At 47.5% G+C, this 12021-nt stretch overlaps 6 protein-coding genes across 6 annotated transcripts; 3 read left to right on the forward strand and 3 right to left on the reverse strand.

Moving 5' to 3' along the window:
• Positions 1 to 311: 311 nt before the first annotated feature.
• On the forward strand, positions 312 to 1169 carry BP5553_09230 (Uncharacterized protein; the record flags this gene model as incomplete). Its single annotated transcript, XM_032017853.1, has 4 exons — positions 312 to 362; positions 673 to 779; positions 861 to 1013; positions 1121 to 1169. 4 exons carry the CDS (start codon positions 312 to 314, stop codon positions 1167 to 1169), a joined length of 360 nt encoding a protein of 119 aa, XP_031865760.1.
• Positions 1170 to 1300: 131 nt separating this feature from the next.
• Positions 1301 to 2554, reverse strand: BP5553_09231 (uncharacterized protein; the record flags this gene model as incomplete). Its single annotated transcript, XM_032017854.1, has 1 exon — positions 1301 to 2554. The coding sequence occupies one exon, from the start codon at positions 2552 to 2554 to the stop codon at positions 1301 to 1303; it is 1254 nt and encodes a 417-aa protein (XP_031865761.1).
• Positions 2555 to 3213: 659 nt separating this feature from the next.
• Positions 3214 to 5679, forward strand: BP5553_09232 (uncharacterized protein; the record flags this gene model as incomplete). Its single annotated transcript, XM_032017855.1, has 2 exons — positions 3214 to 3927; positions 4228 to 5679. The coding sequence occupies 2 exons, from the start codon at positions 3214 to 3216 to the stop codon at positions 5677 to 5679; spliced, it is 2166 nt and encodes a 721-aa protein (XP_031865762.1).
• A 1298-nt stretch (positions 5680 to 6977) lies between these two features.
• Positions 6978 to 7502, reverse strand: BP5553_09233 (Uncharacterized protein; the record flags this gene model as incomplete). The annotated part of the gene is made up of 1 exon (XM_032017856.1): positions 6978 to 7502. One exon carries the CDS (start codon positions 7500 to 7502, stop codon positions 6978 to 6980), a length of 525 nt encoding a protein of 174 aa, XP_031865763.1.
• An 814-nt stretch (positions 7503 to 8316) lies between these two features.
• Positions 8317 to 9277, reverse strand: BP5553_09234 (uncharacterized protein; the record flags this gene model as incomplete). Its single annotated transcript, XM_032017857.1, has 3 exons — positions 8317 to 8787; positions 8844 to 9029; positions 9161 to 9277. The coding sequence occupies 3 exons, from the start codon at positions 9275 to 9277 to the stop codon at positions 8317 to 8319; spliced, it is 774 nt and encodes a 257-aa protein (XP_031865764.1).
• A 1107-nt stretch (positions 9278 to 10384) lies between these two features.
• BP5553_09235 (uncharacterized protein) lies at positions 10385 to 11811 on the forward strand (the record flags this gene model as incomplete). The annotated part of the gene is made up of 2 exons (XM_032017858.1): positions 10385 to 10563; positions 10623 to 11811. The coding sequence occupies 2 exons, from the start codon at positions 10385 to 10387 to the stop codon at positions 11809 to 11811; spliced, it is 1368 nt and encodes a 455-aa protein (XP_031865765.1).
• Positions 11812 to 12021: the final 210 nt, after the last annotated feature.

Below are 12021 nucleotides of genomic sequence, written 5' to 3' on the forward strand. Positions count from 1 at the left end.
ATACCTGCATGGATAAATACTTCGAATCAAAAGATTGATTCGAATGTCGATTATAGCCTTACAATATTCCAAACACAGAAATCCTACCTCATCTATAAGCCTTTGATTCTTAATAATCAGTCCTTTTGAAAAACTCCCCCTCGTGATTGTGCTCCATGTCTGGTCGCATTCACCGCTTCTAAATAAAACGGCAGAATCCCCCAAATTGTCCTAGCGCGGTAAGCTTCCAAAGCCGACCATCAACCTCAACTCACCCATGCGGAACAGCGATTGAAACACAGCAATTGAAAACACAACGACCACGAGACAAAATGCCACAAGATCTGCCCCCCGTTGGCGGATACGGCCCTGTGCAGTACAAGGTACGTTTGTGCGTTTCCCTTTTTAGCTGAGGATGGTTACGGGTATGAGGGATGGGTTGGATGATTGCGGAATGAGAAAGGGCACGATGGAGGATGGACGCCCCGGGAAGGAGAGAGAGATAGGGATGGAGGAGGGAATTGGGCTGCGTACGGGATATAGGATTCGATCAATTGCGGACCCGCGAGTGCGAACGATATCGCTACACATCTACCTCACGTCATAAACAAGCCAGCATCCAATGCGCGTGGGAAACATAAGCCAGGACTGGCAATTTGAAAGGAGACATGCTAATTGATTTCTGTGGTATAGCGAAATATCCCCGCGCGTGGATTTCGGCCTGGACTCGTGCTGATGGGCGTGGGGGCCCTGATGACATATGGCTTCTATAAGTTGGGAACGGGGATTCGGGAACATAAGTACGTTTTTGATACATGCTTTTCTTTTGGCTGTTGGGGCATGATGGGAAGTGATCGTGAGGCTAACTGCTGTGCAAATAGTGAACTCGCACGGGAAAAGCTATGGTCGAGAATTCATCTCATTCCTTTATTGACGGCTGAGGAGGATCGGGATCTGGCGAGGAGGCATTATGCGGATCAGGCGAGGGAGAAGGAGTTATTGGGCACTCAGACGAGTCCTTATAATTCGGATCGGTACGTAATTGATTCTCTCATTGATTTTGCTTTGGGTTGTAGGAAATTCTGGGAGAGGGGAGGGATGGCGAAACAAAAGGGTATGGCTAACATGCGAGGAAATACAGTTACGTCCGGCCTACATTCGCCATCACGCCAGCTCAAATTACAAAATAAATTCCCGGGTGGTGTAAAAGATGGTTGCATGAATTGGTATTAGGTGGGTTAAGTTGGTCAGAGTCTATGTATATATCTCCAAAATTCAAGACGGCTCAATCCTGCCCAAGGACTAAACCAGCTCCGCTCCCCTATTCAATCTTCATATCAAAAACATCTAAAATCTCATCCACCGTAATCATCTTCCTCTCGTTCACCAACTCCATAATCTTTTCATGCGTCGTAACATCAATGCCCAGATCCTTCCCATTCATTACAATATACCCGTTAATATAATCAATCTCCGTCGTCCGGTGACTTCGAACGTCCTGCAGCATGCTACTTGTGTTCCGCTTGGTTTTGCAGGCTGCAAGTTGGACGCGCCTTTCTAGTGATTCGGGCGAGAAGCGGAAGAGTAAATATTCTTCCTCCTCCTCTGTAAGATCTAAAGAGCGTAGTTCTGGTAGGGAGAGAAGAACATTGCTAGCTTCCGTGATCAACGCCCGCACGACTACTACAACCTCGATGTGGTCGAAGAGTTTCCCGTTCCGGCAGTCGAGTATGGCGGTTAGAGGGTTGATTACCGCATTGATAACGACTTTTTCGAATTGGTGCAATATGAATTTCTGTGGAGAGATTCTGGTAGCGTTTAAGAGGGGGGTGTTGCAGATCTGCTTGATGAGATAGTTTGAGTGAGAATTAGAGGGCGATTGAGTCGCTGCTTTCGCGGGCAGTTTTGATATGAAGACATTGCCTCGTCCGGAAAATACAGAGCGGAATGGGCCTTGGGAGAAGACGCCGTGGGAGGTCACGGCGGCGAGATAGTTAGGGCGTGTAGCGGGGTCTTTGAAGTTCCTTGCGGACACTTCTTCTGGGGTGCCTATGCCGTTTTGCAAGAAGAGGATATTCGAGGATGGTGAGAGACGGTGCCGTATTAAAGCGAGCGCATCGGCTGCATCTACTGCTTTTGTGGCCACAATTAGGTTCTTGATTGGAGGGTCTAGACATTTCCCGCCGTTATCCAAGGAAGGTGTTTTGATTATCTCGGAATCGTAGGAATTTGATACATATCCCTTGCCTTTTATGGATAGCTCAATAGACTGACCAACCTTCTCCCAGTCGGTTGCCATCTTTATCCGATGAAAGAGAAGTGTGATGGGTGGTGGCTCGGGTTTTGTGGCTAAGGCATAGGCGTATAGACAGCCTAGGTTTCCAATGCCTAGGATGTGGATGCGGTCCGCTGGAGTTAGGGGGGAGGCAGTCGTGCTTGAGAAACGATTGTCGCCGTTCCATTTCCATTGCACAGCTGAAAACTTCGCCCGCGAGCTCTCAGGGGAATGGGTGGCAGTGATAGGGACAGTGCTGCAAGATAATCTGCATCTTCTAAATGTCGATTGGGCGAGCATGGTTTTGGAGCCCCTTTCTTAAATACTGCCGTCAATGAGTGGGAAGACCATAAACCTATGGAGCTTAGAAGAGTCTAGACCATAAGAGACCGTGCATATCGAGAAGTCATCCAAAACTCAGAACTCAGAATCTTGTCCCTACGTCCTTGGAGCTGCTTTCTTCTTCGGGAGATCGAGGTAGCTCCGGTCTGTGCACGGGCCTCTTTTGATATTGACCCTGTTATCACGTGACGCTCCCCTCCAACTTCATGCCTCGTAAACAAGGCAGATTTCATCGCCTTGGAGACTTCAATACGCCGCGCGTCCAAGGCAACAGGATGATTAATTCGTACGGAGTAGGAGTACTGTCCCCTTCGCCTGCTACTGTAATATACCCCTGGAGCACTACATAGCCACGACTCCACGACAAGTTGCCAGATATTACGTGTGTACTTCGAAGTACTAGAGATGCACTGCGCCTCCACATTCCCTTGTCCGTGCTTACTCTTGGTACATTGGCCCATTGCTTGTTATTTGGTCTGACCGGAATCTCTTTCTGTTTCTCTGATTCTGCTCACTTTGTCATCTCCTAGTTTCCCCAGGCAATCATCTTATTTCGTGTTGTGTTGTGTTGTGCTTGCGCGTTGCTGTCCGCCACCTCATCCCTTCCTACCTTGGACATGCCCTTCTCAGACAGTCTTTACTCCGCAGAAGACTCAGATACCGACTCGTTCAGCGACGAGCTCAGTCCTACCGATGGTTATTTCAACCCCAATCGCGGGGCCGTTGCCATGCCGCCAGGCATGATGGTCCAAGACCCGTCGCTCGATCTTGACGATAAAAAGCCAGAGGCAAAAGTCTTGATCCCCACACCACATGCCCAGGCGCCTATGAGGCAAGGCTCAAGAGCTTCAAGCCATCCTGCCATGACACAGTCGCCGTCGTCGTCGTCGTCGGCTACCCACGCGTCAGCGCCGCCGAGTGAGAGGACGCTTTCTTCGCCCGAGAGTAGACAAACACACGCTCCTCTATCTCGATTCTCGCCACAACACCCCGATCACTTCTTCGTTGAGCAGATGCCTTTAATGGGCGGTCCCCCTCCAGCGTATACCCCTAGTCCTACTACCTCATCCGGTGCCTCTGAAGCGTCGGCGAACGAGAGAAGATATCGCACGTTTGCGGAAAACCACCTCGAGCGGGGCCTTCTTCAACCACATCAGCCCGAAAGCATGGGTGGACCTATCGAAGATAGGTCGGATGAGCGAACGCCTCTTTCGGACAACGCACCAAGAGCTACTCGGTGGCGGAGAGTCAACAAACGTGTACTATTACTTGCTATGTTATCTACTATGCTTATTGTATGGGTTGCAACTGTTTCTTGTGCACAATCTTTGGTGAGTACAGGGATCCCTAATATAACTCGATCCATTATTAGCATTCTTTCTATCCAAACATTTCCGAGTGGTTCATGGACAGTCCTACTGCATCCATTGGAATATACAGCCCCGCAATATGTCGACTTAAGTAAGTCGGTCGGAGGACGTAGCAGAGGTTTTCTTCAAAGCCCTCGGTTATTAAATCTACTACAAGAGTAGCAATTCTCTATGAGAGCTCAAATCGAGTCATATCTACTCAACTGTCTCAACTAGGTACATAATTGCGAGGTTGGCCTTGTGTGCTAACGTCATACCAAGCGTCACAAAAACCCCGCCGTAAACTTGCCTCCATCAAAAGGCACGCCGGCTGGTGCCAGTGGGCCATACTGCCCATCAGCAACGCACAAGAACGAAGAGGTGGTGTACGAGTTTCCTGTTGGGTCTGACTTAACTGTGATACAAACTACCCATGACGATGATGGGTCCCGATACATGAGCCATGTGGAGACCAAAGGAGAAGTCCACCTCCGACGACTACCTGTGGACTCGCAACATGGCAACAGTTCTCATTTTACCGTCGATGTGCGTGTCAGCGATCCAAACCTACGGATCAATAAGTCTTGGGATGAACATTCCCGAACTCTTAAGATTAGCACACCGAGGCGGGCACGGTTGAACTCTCCCAGACGTCACTGTGTCTCCCTGGAAATTACTGCTTGGTTTCCTGCGGATGCCGAATTCACAAACCTTTTGATTGAGGCTGTTACTCTTAATTTGAGGGTTCTGGAAGATATCAAAGTCAACGTATCTGGTCGTTCTAAGCTTACCACCCTGACCGGTGATGTTTTCTTCCCCAATATTGGAGACCTGAAAACTTCTGAGAAGGGCGTCCCAAGTAGCGATCCAAGCACTCCAGGCCAAACCTTAATTTCCGCTCAACCCGACGTAGAATCTACCTACCCATTCTCATCTCGGCGAATTGTTGTCGAGACTACTACTGGGCAAATCAGAGGGCAATACCCCTTGTTAGACTACCTCGCGTTCTCCACACAATCGGGGGACATAAAAGTTGACGTCCTTCCCGAAGATGCCTTGCCTTCTGCCCCCGCTCCCGCGGACCTAGAAGTACAAACAGCATCAGGAACCATTTCCGTGAACCTACCCCTTGTGGACGAGAAATACGCACCACCTCCACGAGATTACATCACCAACGTTCACTCCAGCGCTGGCGGCATACATGGAACATTCTACCTTGGCTCACTCGGTAATTTCAAGAGCAATTCCGGGACTCTCAATTTCAAAGCTTTGCCAATCGTTCAAGCCAATAGTGCGTCCGGGAATTTTAGTAATACCGTCCCTGGCACTTTCGAAACCCATACAGTGAGCGGAGTTACTGATATCGAAGTTCTGGACCCGTTGTTTATGCCCCACCCCAACTCCACAGAAGACAAACAGCCATTACATGATCAATCTCACCCAGACCCCTCCAAGGACAAGAAATCGAAGACGCTCCGCAACCTTCAATCTAAGCACAGTTCAAACTCCGGAACTGTCTCGGTCTCCTACCCCAAAGCATGGGAAGGGTCTATCCATGGAAAGACCGTCTCAGGCGATATTGTTGTAAAAGGAAGCGGGATCAGGACTATCCGGGAGAGGAAAGGGTGGGCATATAACGAAGTGCTTGCGAGGAAGGGAGTGGAGAATAAAGGGGAAGGATGTATGGTTGAGATGTCGGATGTTGCTGGGAACTTGAGTTTTTTCGTTGGATAAAGGCTACGGGTTGGGACGGTTCTACGGGTTTGGCCACTAATATTTATAAATAAGTAGGATTCTGGGATTGGATACCACGACGGCGTTCTTTGGAGCTAGGTCGGCGTTTAGAATTTAAAATTAGCCGTTGCGCTTGAGCAGGCTGTGGTAGCTATTTACAACCATAATACTATAATAACATATGGGTTATCTGTCACATGCGATTAGCCTCCTTACCTGCCTCTTTTCATTATGCTAACATACTTATCTCCACTCCCGCCTTCATACCTTATTTAGCCTCTTCGTATTCCCATTATCTAAACACCTCTTTTCGATCAATATCTGGATTCGATTCTCAGCCAAAAAGTGGTTTTATTAAGACTGAGGCAGGTGAATATTTACATGTGACTCGCTGTTCGTACAGCAGGTACGAATTAGTATTAGTATCTAGTACTTTCTTTAGTAATAGAGTATACAAGCTCTTAATCCCTTCGTCCTTTAGCTTAGCTAAGTAAGATAGGAATTTTGTCCGCTCGAGTTATAAGACTCTCTCCGATCTAAAATCCTTAAAATTATAGAACTCCTCTAGATTATATATTACCTCTAAGTAAGGCTTGTACTATAACGGAGTGGAAGTAGTTGACTGCGAATCAAGATTTTATAGTTGTAACTACCTAAGGAGAGAATAAGAATATATATACGCCGGGGCCCCCTTTCTACCCCTATTGCCTTAGCTTACGCGACGTAGCCACGTGACGCCTGCCTGTAGTTCTACCCTACTATAGTACTTCTATAACTCCTCGACAGTCCTTAGGTCGTAGCTACTGAAGAGCTAGATAGTTGTACTTAGTATATTACCTAAAAGTCAATATAGGTTAGCTCGCAAGTGTCTCTTTTAGCTTTTCGTATTAGGGACAATACCAGACTTGTAAATATAATAGACTACGATTTTATAAACCCGATTATATAGAAATATAATTAGTGGAAAAGGTGGTAAAAAGGGTCCGCGGTGACCCTAATAAGGAGAGTGAGTTAATTAACGTAAAAGGGAAGAGTTTAAATAGTCTAGATAAAGCTCTGTAAGTATAGAAGAAAGCTCTCTCTAATTATAAAACTCATAGAGTTGCACAGCCTATTAATCTTCACGTGTTCAAGTCTATAGTCACAGGTTAAGACTTCGACTTTATAAGATCCTAAACGATGGGTAAATTGGTTTTGTTTTATAGCTTAAATTATTACCCTATCCTGTTCATTTGTATATTGAAAAATCATCAATCTCCATCCCGAAAACCCGTATAACATAACCACCCACCACCATCTCAAAACGGCTTATACTCCGCAATAGCCGCATCAAACGCCGTATCAATCGGTGCCACGAGACCCTTTGCAACCTCCACAAACGCTGCAGGCAACTTGCTTACAACCGCCGCACTAAATTTATCCGTGGCACGCTTCTGCTCTTTCAAATTGACCAACACAACCGGACTAACCAGCACCAACTTATCAAACTTCGGTTTCGCATTCACAATTGATGTCAACACAGTTTGTACATCTGCCACAAGAGATGAGGTAGCTGATGCTACTTGAATGGTTTCGGGGACGGTAAGGTTGGCAGAGGAAGAGGCGACTTTTGTGCCAGAGTTGATGTCGTGGAGGAGGTTGGTGCTGTCGATGAGGAGGGGCACCACGTCGGCGAGCCCGAGGAGTCCGGCGGAGAAATCGGTAACCGTGTTGTTGAGTTTGGCGGTTGAAGAGGAAATTTTGCTCATGGCAGCGAGGATGGATGCGCCGTCTGCGAGGACGGTGGTAGTAAGGAGAGTGAGGCCTAGGATTTGGAGACGCATTTTGATGTTGGTAGAAGTATAGAGCTATGGACTAATTTTTGAGCTGGCTTTGTGGTTTCTTTAGGAGGCCACATAGTTCGGCAGTGGGATAGCTTTGTAGCTAAATACTACTTTCTATGAAATTAAGGCAGCACCTTGTGTGCAGATGAACCCAATTTCTCAGCTTCAATTTGTGGAGATACGACACCTGTCGGACCCCGCATCATTGAAAATCCAAGCATCTTTCCGTATGCCAACCCCGAAGTCAGATCTTGGGCATGTGCAAAGTTATACCATCAAAAGAAAATATGATGTGATTGGTTGCATTCATAATTGCGCGCATGTGGAAATTAAGATCCAACAACAGGAACAAATCATGCAGCAGTATTTACAAAGAATAAGTGGTGATCGCCATCGGAGAGGCGCAAATGAGATATAAAGCCGATGAGGCTTAATCGAGAGGCAGACCGGGTTGATTCGCCGAACGAGGGGAAGTATGGGGAAGAACCCTGCAAGCCGCGGCTTTCTTGTCAATCCTTAACGACATGTGAATGTTGTGAATTGTGAGAAAACACGAATGGCGGAGGTCTAAGTAAGTAAGGCAATTAATTCAAATCATCTAGATGCTTATGAAATGCCTCAGGAGGACAAAATTCTTGGCAATCATGATGAATGCCTCCCCTTGAGGTGGCAGCTCGGCCAGGACTTTAGGTGCGCTTTGTAGTCTGTGACGGGAGGGATTGGGTAGGGTGCCTGTTACGGATACAGAGAGGAGCGAGGAGGTGAGAAGGGATGGGCTTTCTGTTTCAGATAGATAGGGTGCGGGGGCGGGGGGCTAGACCAGGGGTTCGGGATGCGCTAGTGGAGGAGTAGAGTAGTATAAACCTAGAACAGGTAGTTTAGGGTTAGGATTAGCAGTCCCGCTGTCCATTTCAATGATATGATCTGTCGCTATGGTTTTCCCATCAATAACAATATCACCCGAAACAACCCATGGTTCTAGAATCGGCGCAGTGTTGAGTTCGCCGTCATATAATGAGGTATCAAGTTCTCCTAGGACTTGTGCTCCCATGCCATCTGCTCCAAGTACTAGTCCAAACCTGCACTGAGAGACTTTCTTCTGAGTGCAGAGTGTTTGGAAAAACGATAATGAATTGGTAGGGAACTGGCCAAAAATTGGCCCGGAAAAGCTAACAATTCCGGAGCCTTGAATTGGAGATTTGCCTGATCGTGTAATGGAACCGAAGTCTTGTTGAGAGGTCAAGCTCCCAAATGACATTTCATCACGGTATAGCGCTCCTTTCACCTATTTCATCGTATTATTAAGCGGTGTTGCTTTCAATACACGTTCAAATGGCTTACTGTGCTACTGCCCGTGCCGTTGCTTTCCGTGGACCCGTACGAATTTTCGAAAGTAATATTTAGGGTTTGAGAAGCTTTTCCAGGGACATAGATGCCAGGATTTAGGACCACATCGCCAGAGCCAGTGTCAATCAGCAGGCTAATGTTGGATGAGCCTCCGACTGTGAACTCCCCAAACCAAAAGCCCTACCACGGTAGTCAGAAAATTAACGTAGTTCGGAGAAGGATAAATATATTACATCATCGACTGTTATTGCCTCATTTTCTATGGCATCTCGACGACCGAGACGGAAAGGTGGAGAGCTCTGCTTTTAAACAAGAGAAATATGGGAAGATGTTGTAGATGTTCCCGCAGACCAGGGAACAGGAAGGACAGTGCATTGTAACGGCCAGACAGCACTTGAGAAGACTTCGAGGGTTGAAAGAGAGCGCATCTTGATAGACAATGTGAAATTATATTAGAACGAAGATGAAATTGTTGAGGGGCTTCTTCTGAGCTGGAGAAGAGCCCTTTATTTATACAAACGGAAGACTGCGGTCCATGATCCACCCCCATGACATGGTCGACTGCGTATTTATGGCACATTAGGGCTTGGGCATGAGATTATGATATTAGTACCGTAGGAAGGCGAAGGAATTCATAGCCCTAGCAAAGGAAGATACTATATGAGATATCTCCAGATAAGATGTCGAAGATGACTTGTCGTAATTCTAGTGATTCGCTCGGTCGCTTCTTAGTCATCAACGCTGACGGTCAACCATGTCGGTTCCAGAGACTTGACCGACGTCTGCGCCATAGCGGCGTTTTCAGCTCGACAACCATCCACAGGGCTCTCCATCCATATACCAGTAGTACCGTGTACAACGCCCCAGGTAGTACTACCGGTACATGGACGCAACCTGGGTCGTGGACTCGTGGGCAAGTTATAATTGGCATATCTGCTTATTTCTTAACACGGCTACTACGTACTAAAATGAGGCTTCGCCCCCTGTTTTACTGATAAGCTAGAGCTCCGTCTAACCAGTTTGGCCCCGTTCTTCATTTCATTCCAACGTATGCGCGTGTCCACTGTCTATCATTGTCTTGATTCCCAGCGCAACTCGAAATTTCCAACTAGAGAAAATGGAATTTGGACGAGGTGGTAAAATAAGAGTGACTACGGGATGCAGAACTTGCAGGTATGTCGACCCCGAGATCGTATCGAGATGTGGAAGTAGATATGACAGGACCATGACATATCAATTAATGACATGTCTTGATACCGGGAAGCAACCCTGAAGCTAGGGGACACGGGTGCCTTTTCTCCCTCGACTGCTCAAGTTGTGGGATATGCCGAGGAATCCTTTTCACGAGCCAGTGTAATGATGGCTATAGATGGTTACTAATGTTGGGCATCAGAGTCCGGCGAGTCAAATGCGACGAAGCTAAACCAACTTGCCAGCGTTGTACCTCGACTGGCCGTAAATGTGATGGCTATGGCTTATGCACGCCATCCTCGACGTCCTCCTCCCGCCAATCCAGGATAAATGGCCGAGCGTCTATGGCTGGCAAATCTCTGTCACCTCGTAGCCCCCCAACTCTTCCCACCTTTGATGACGATAGGCAACGAAGTTCTTTTTCCTTCTTCATTTTATGCACCGCTATCGAGTCTAGCCCGGGGTATGGTGCTGAGTTCTGGTCTCAAACAGTCCTACAGCTTAGTTTGACTGAGCCTGCGATGTACTTCTCTCCCATCACTCTTCTTCATATCCCTATTGAACTAACCTTCCCGGATATAGCCGGTATGCCGTCTGCTCGCTAAGTGCGCTCCATCAACGGTTTCGGGCCACTCATTTGAACGGACGTTTTCCAGGCGAGAGTGCTATAGAGTATGGCAAGTATTCTCTAGAACAGTACACCCATGCTGTCGGCCATACAAAGAGACTCCTTGCATTAGGTTCAGGCGGCGAGAAGACGCTGGTGATTAAAGGACTGGTGGCCTGCATTCTCTTTGTCTGCTATGAAAATTTGATTGGGAATTTCAAAACGGCGCAGATGCATCTGCAGAATGGCATTCGCATACTAGCGAGAGAAGCGAGTAAACGAGGTACAGTACCCGGGCCCCAGGTCAACTCGTCATCTGCTATCCCCAACAACGTCCAAAGGGTCTTTGCTCGCCTGGATCTACAGGCCATGGCCTTCGCCGACAATCAAGCGCCATACCCATACCAGCTACATCAAACTCCGCCCAACCTCAGATTTCCACCGAAGGCTTTTAATTCGACAATAGACGCAATGGACTACCTTATTCACAATTTTTGCTGGATTTTTCGAACTGCTGTTCTTTCAGAACCCCAACCAGTCCCAACAGATCAACTGGATGCAGCATCCAAAGTTTTGAAGGAGTGGAACTCAACATTTCAACGGCTTTTAGACTCTATGAGCGAAGAGAACCTCCAGAAGGTCTCGTATACCATCTCCTTGTTAAAGATGTACCATATTGTTATGACAATTATAGTCGCCACGGGTATCTATGGACAAGAGTGCATACATGACGCTTACTTATGGGGATATGAGCACGTTGTGGACTTGGGGGAAAATCTGCTTCCCAGGGAGATAGCCAAGCGGGAGGACAAACAGCACGTCTTCTCTTTCGAGCCTGGCCTCATCTTTCCCCTCTTTTTCACTGCTATTAAATGCCGATATCCACAGATACGTCGGCGTGCAATAGCTTTGCTTGAGGCCGCCAACCATCAAGAGGGATCTTGGGAAAGCATCGCCGCGAGCAGGGTTGCTGGCTTTGTGATGGGTATCGAAGAAGCCGGACTACCAGCCGGAGCTGGACCCGATTTAATCACAGAAACCGGACGTGTACATCTAGTCATGGTTTCCGTGAAGTCAGATCTGCGGAAGGTTGAGATTGGCTGTGTTCGGGTCTCGGAGCTAGATGGCTCTTATTATGTAACGGAAGGGAAGGTCTCTTACTGATTAGATGATTGTAGGATAATGATCACTATGTATGAATCGAGATCTTATCCTGTCAGAAACTCGATATCTCCCAGAGTGTGTAGATCTGAGCAGAAGCTCTCAACAGAAACCATCAAGTCAACCAGGGGCCGGAAAGGGGCCCATAGCGAGGGGTCCCGAATTAGTGACCTCTCGTCCACAATATCTGCCTGTTAGAAGTCACCCCTCAAC

The sequence above is a fragment of the Venustampulla echinocandica genome (assembly GCF_003357145.1).
Source record: "Venustampulla echinocandica strain BP 5553 chromosome Unknown scaffold_10, whole genome shotgun sequence".
Lineage (NCBI taxonomy): Eukaryota > Fungi > Ascomycota > Leotiomycetes > Helotiales > Pleuroascaceae > Venustampulla > Venustampulla echinocandica.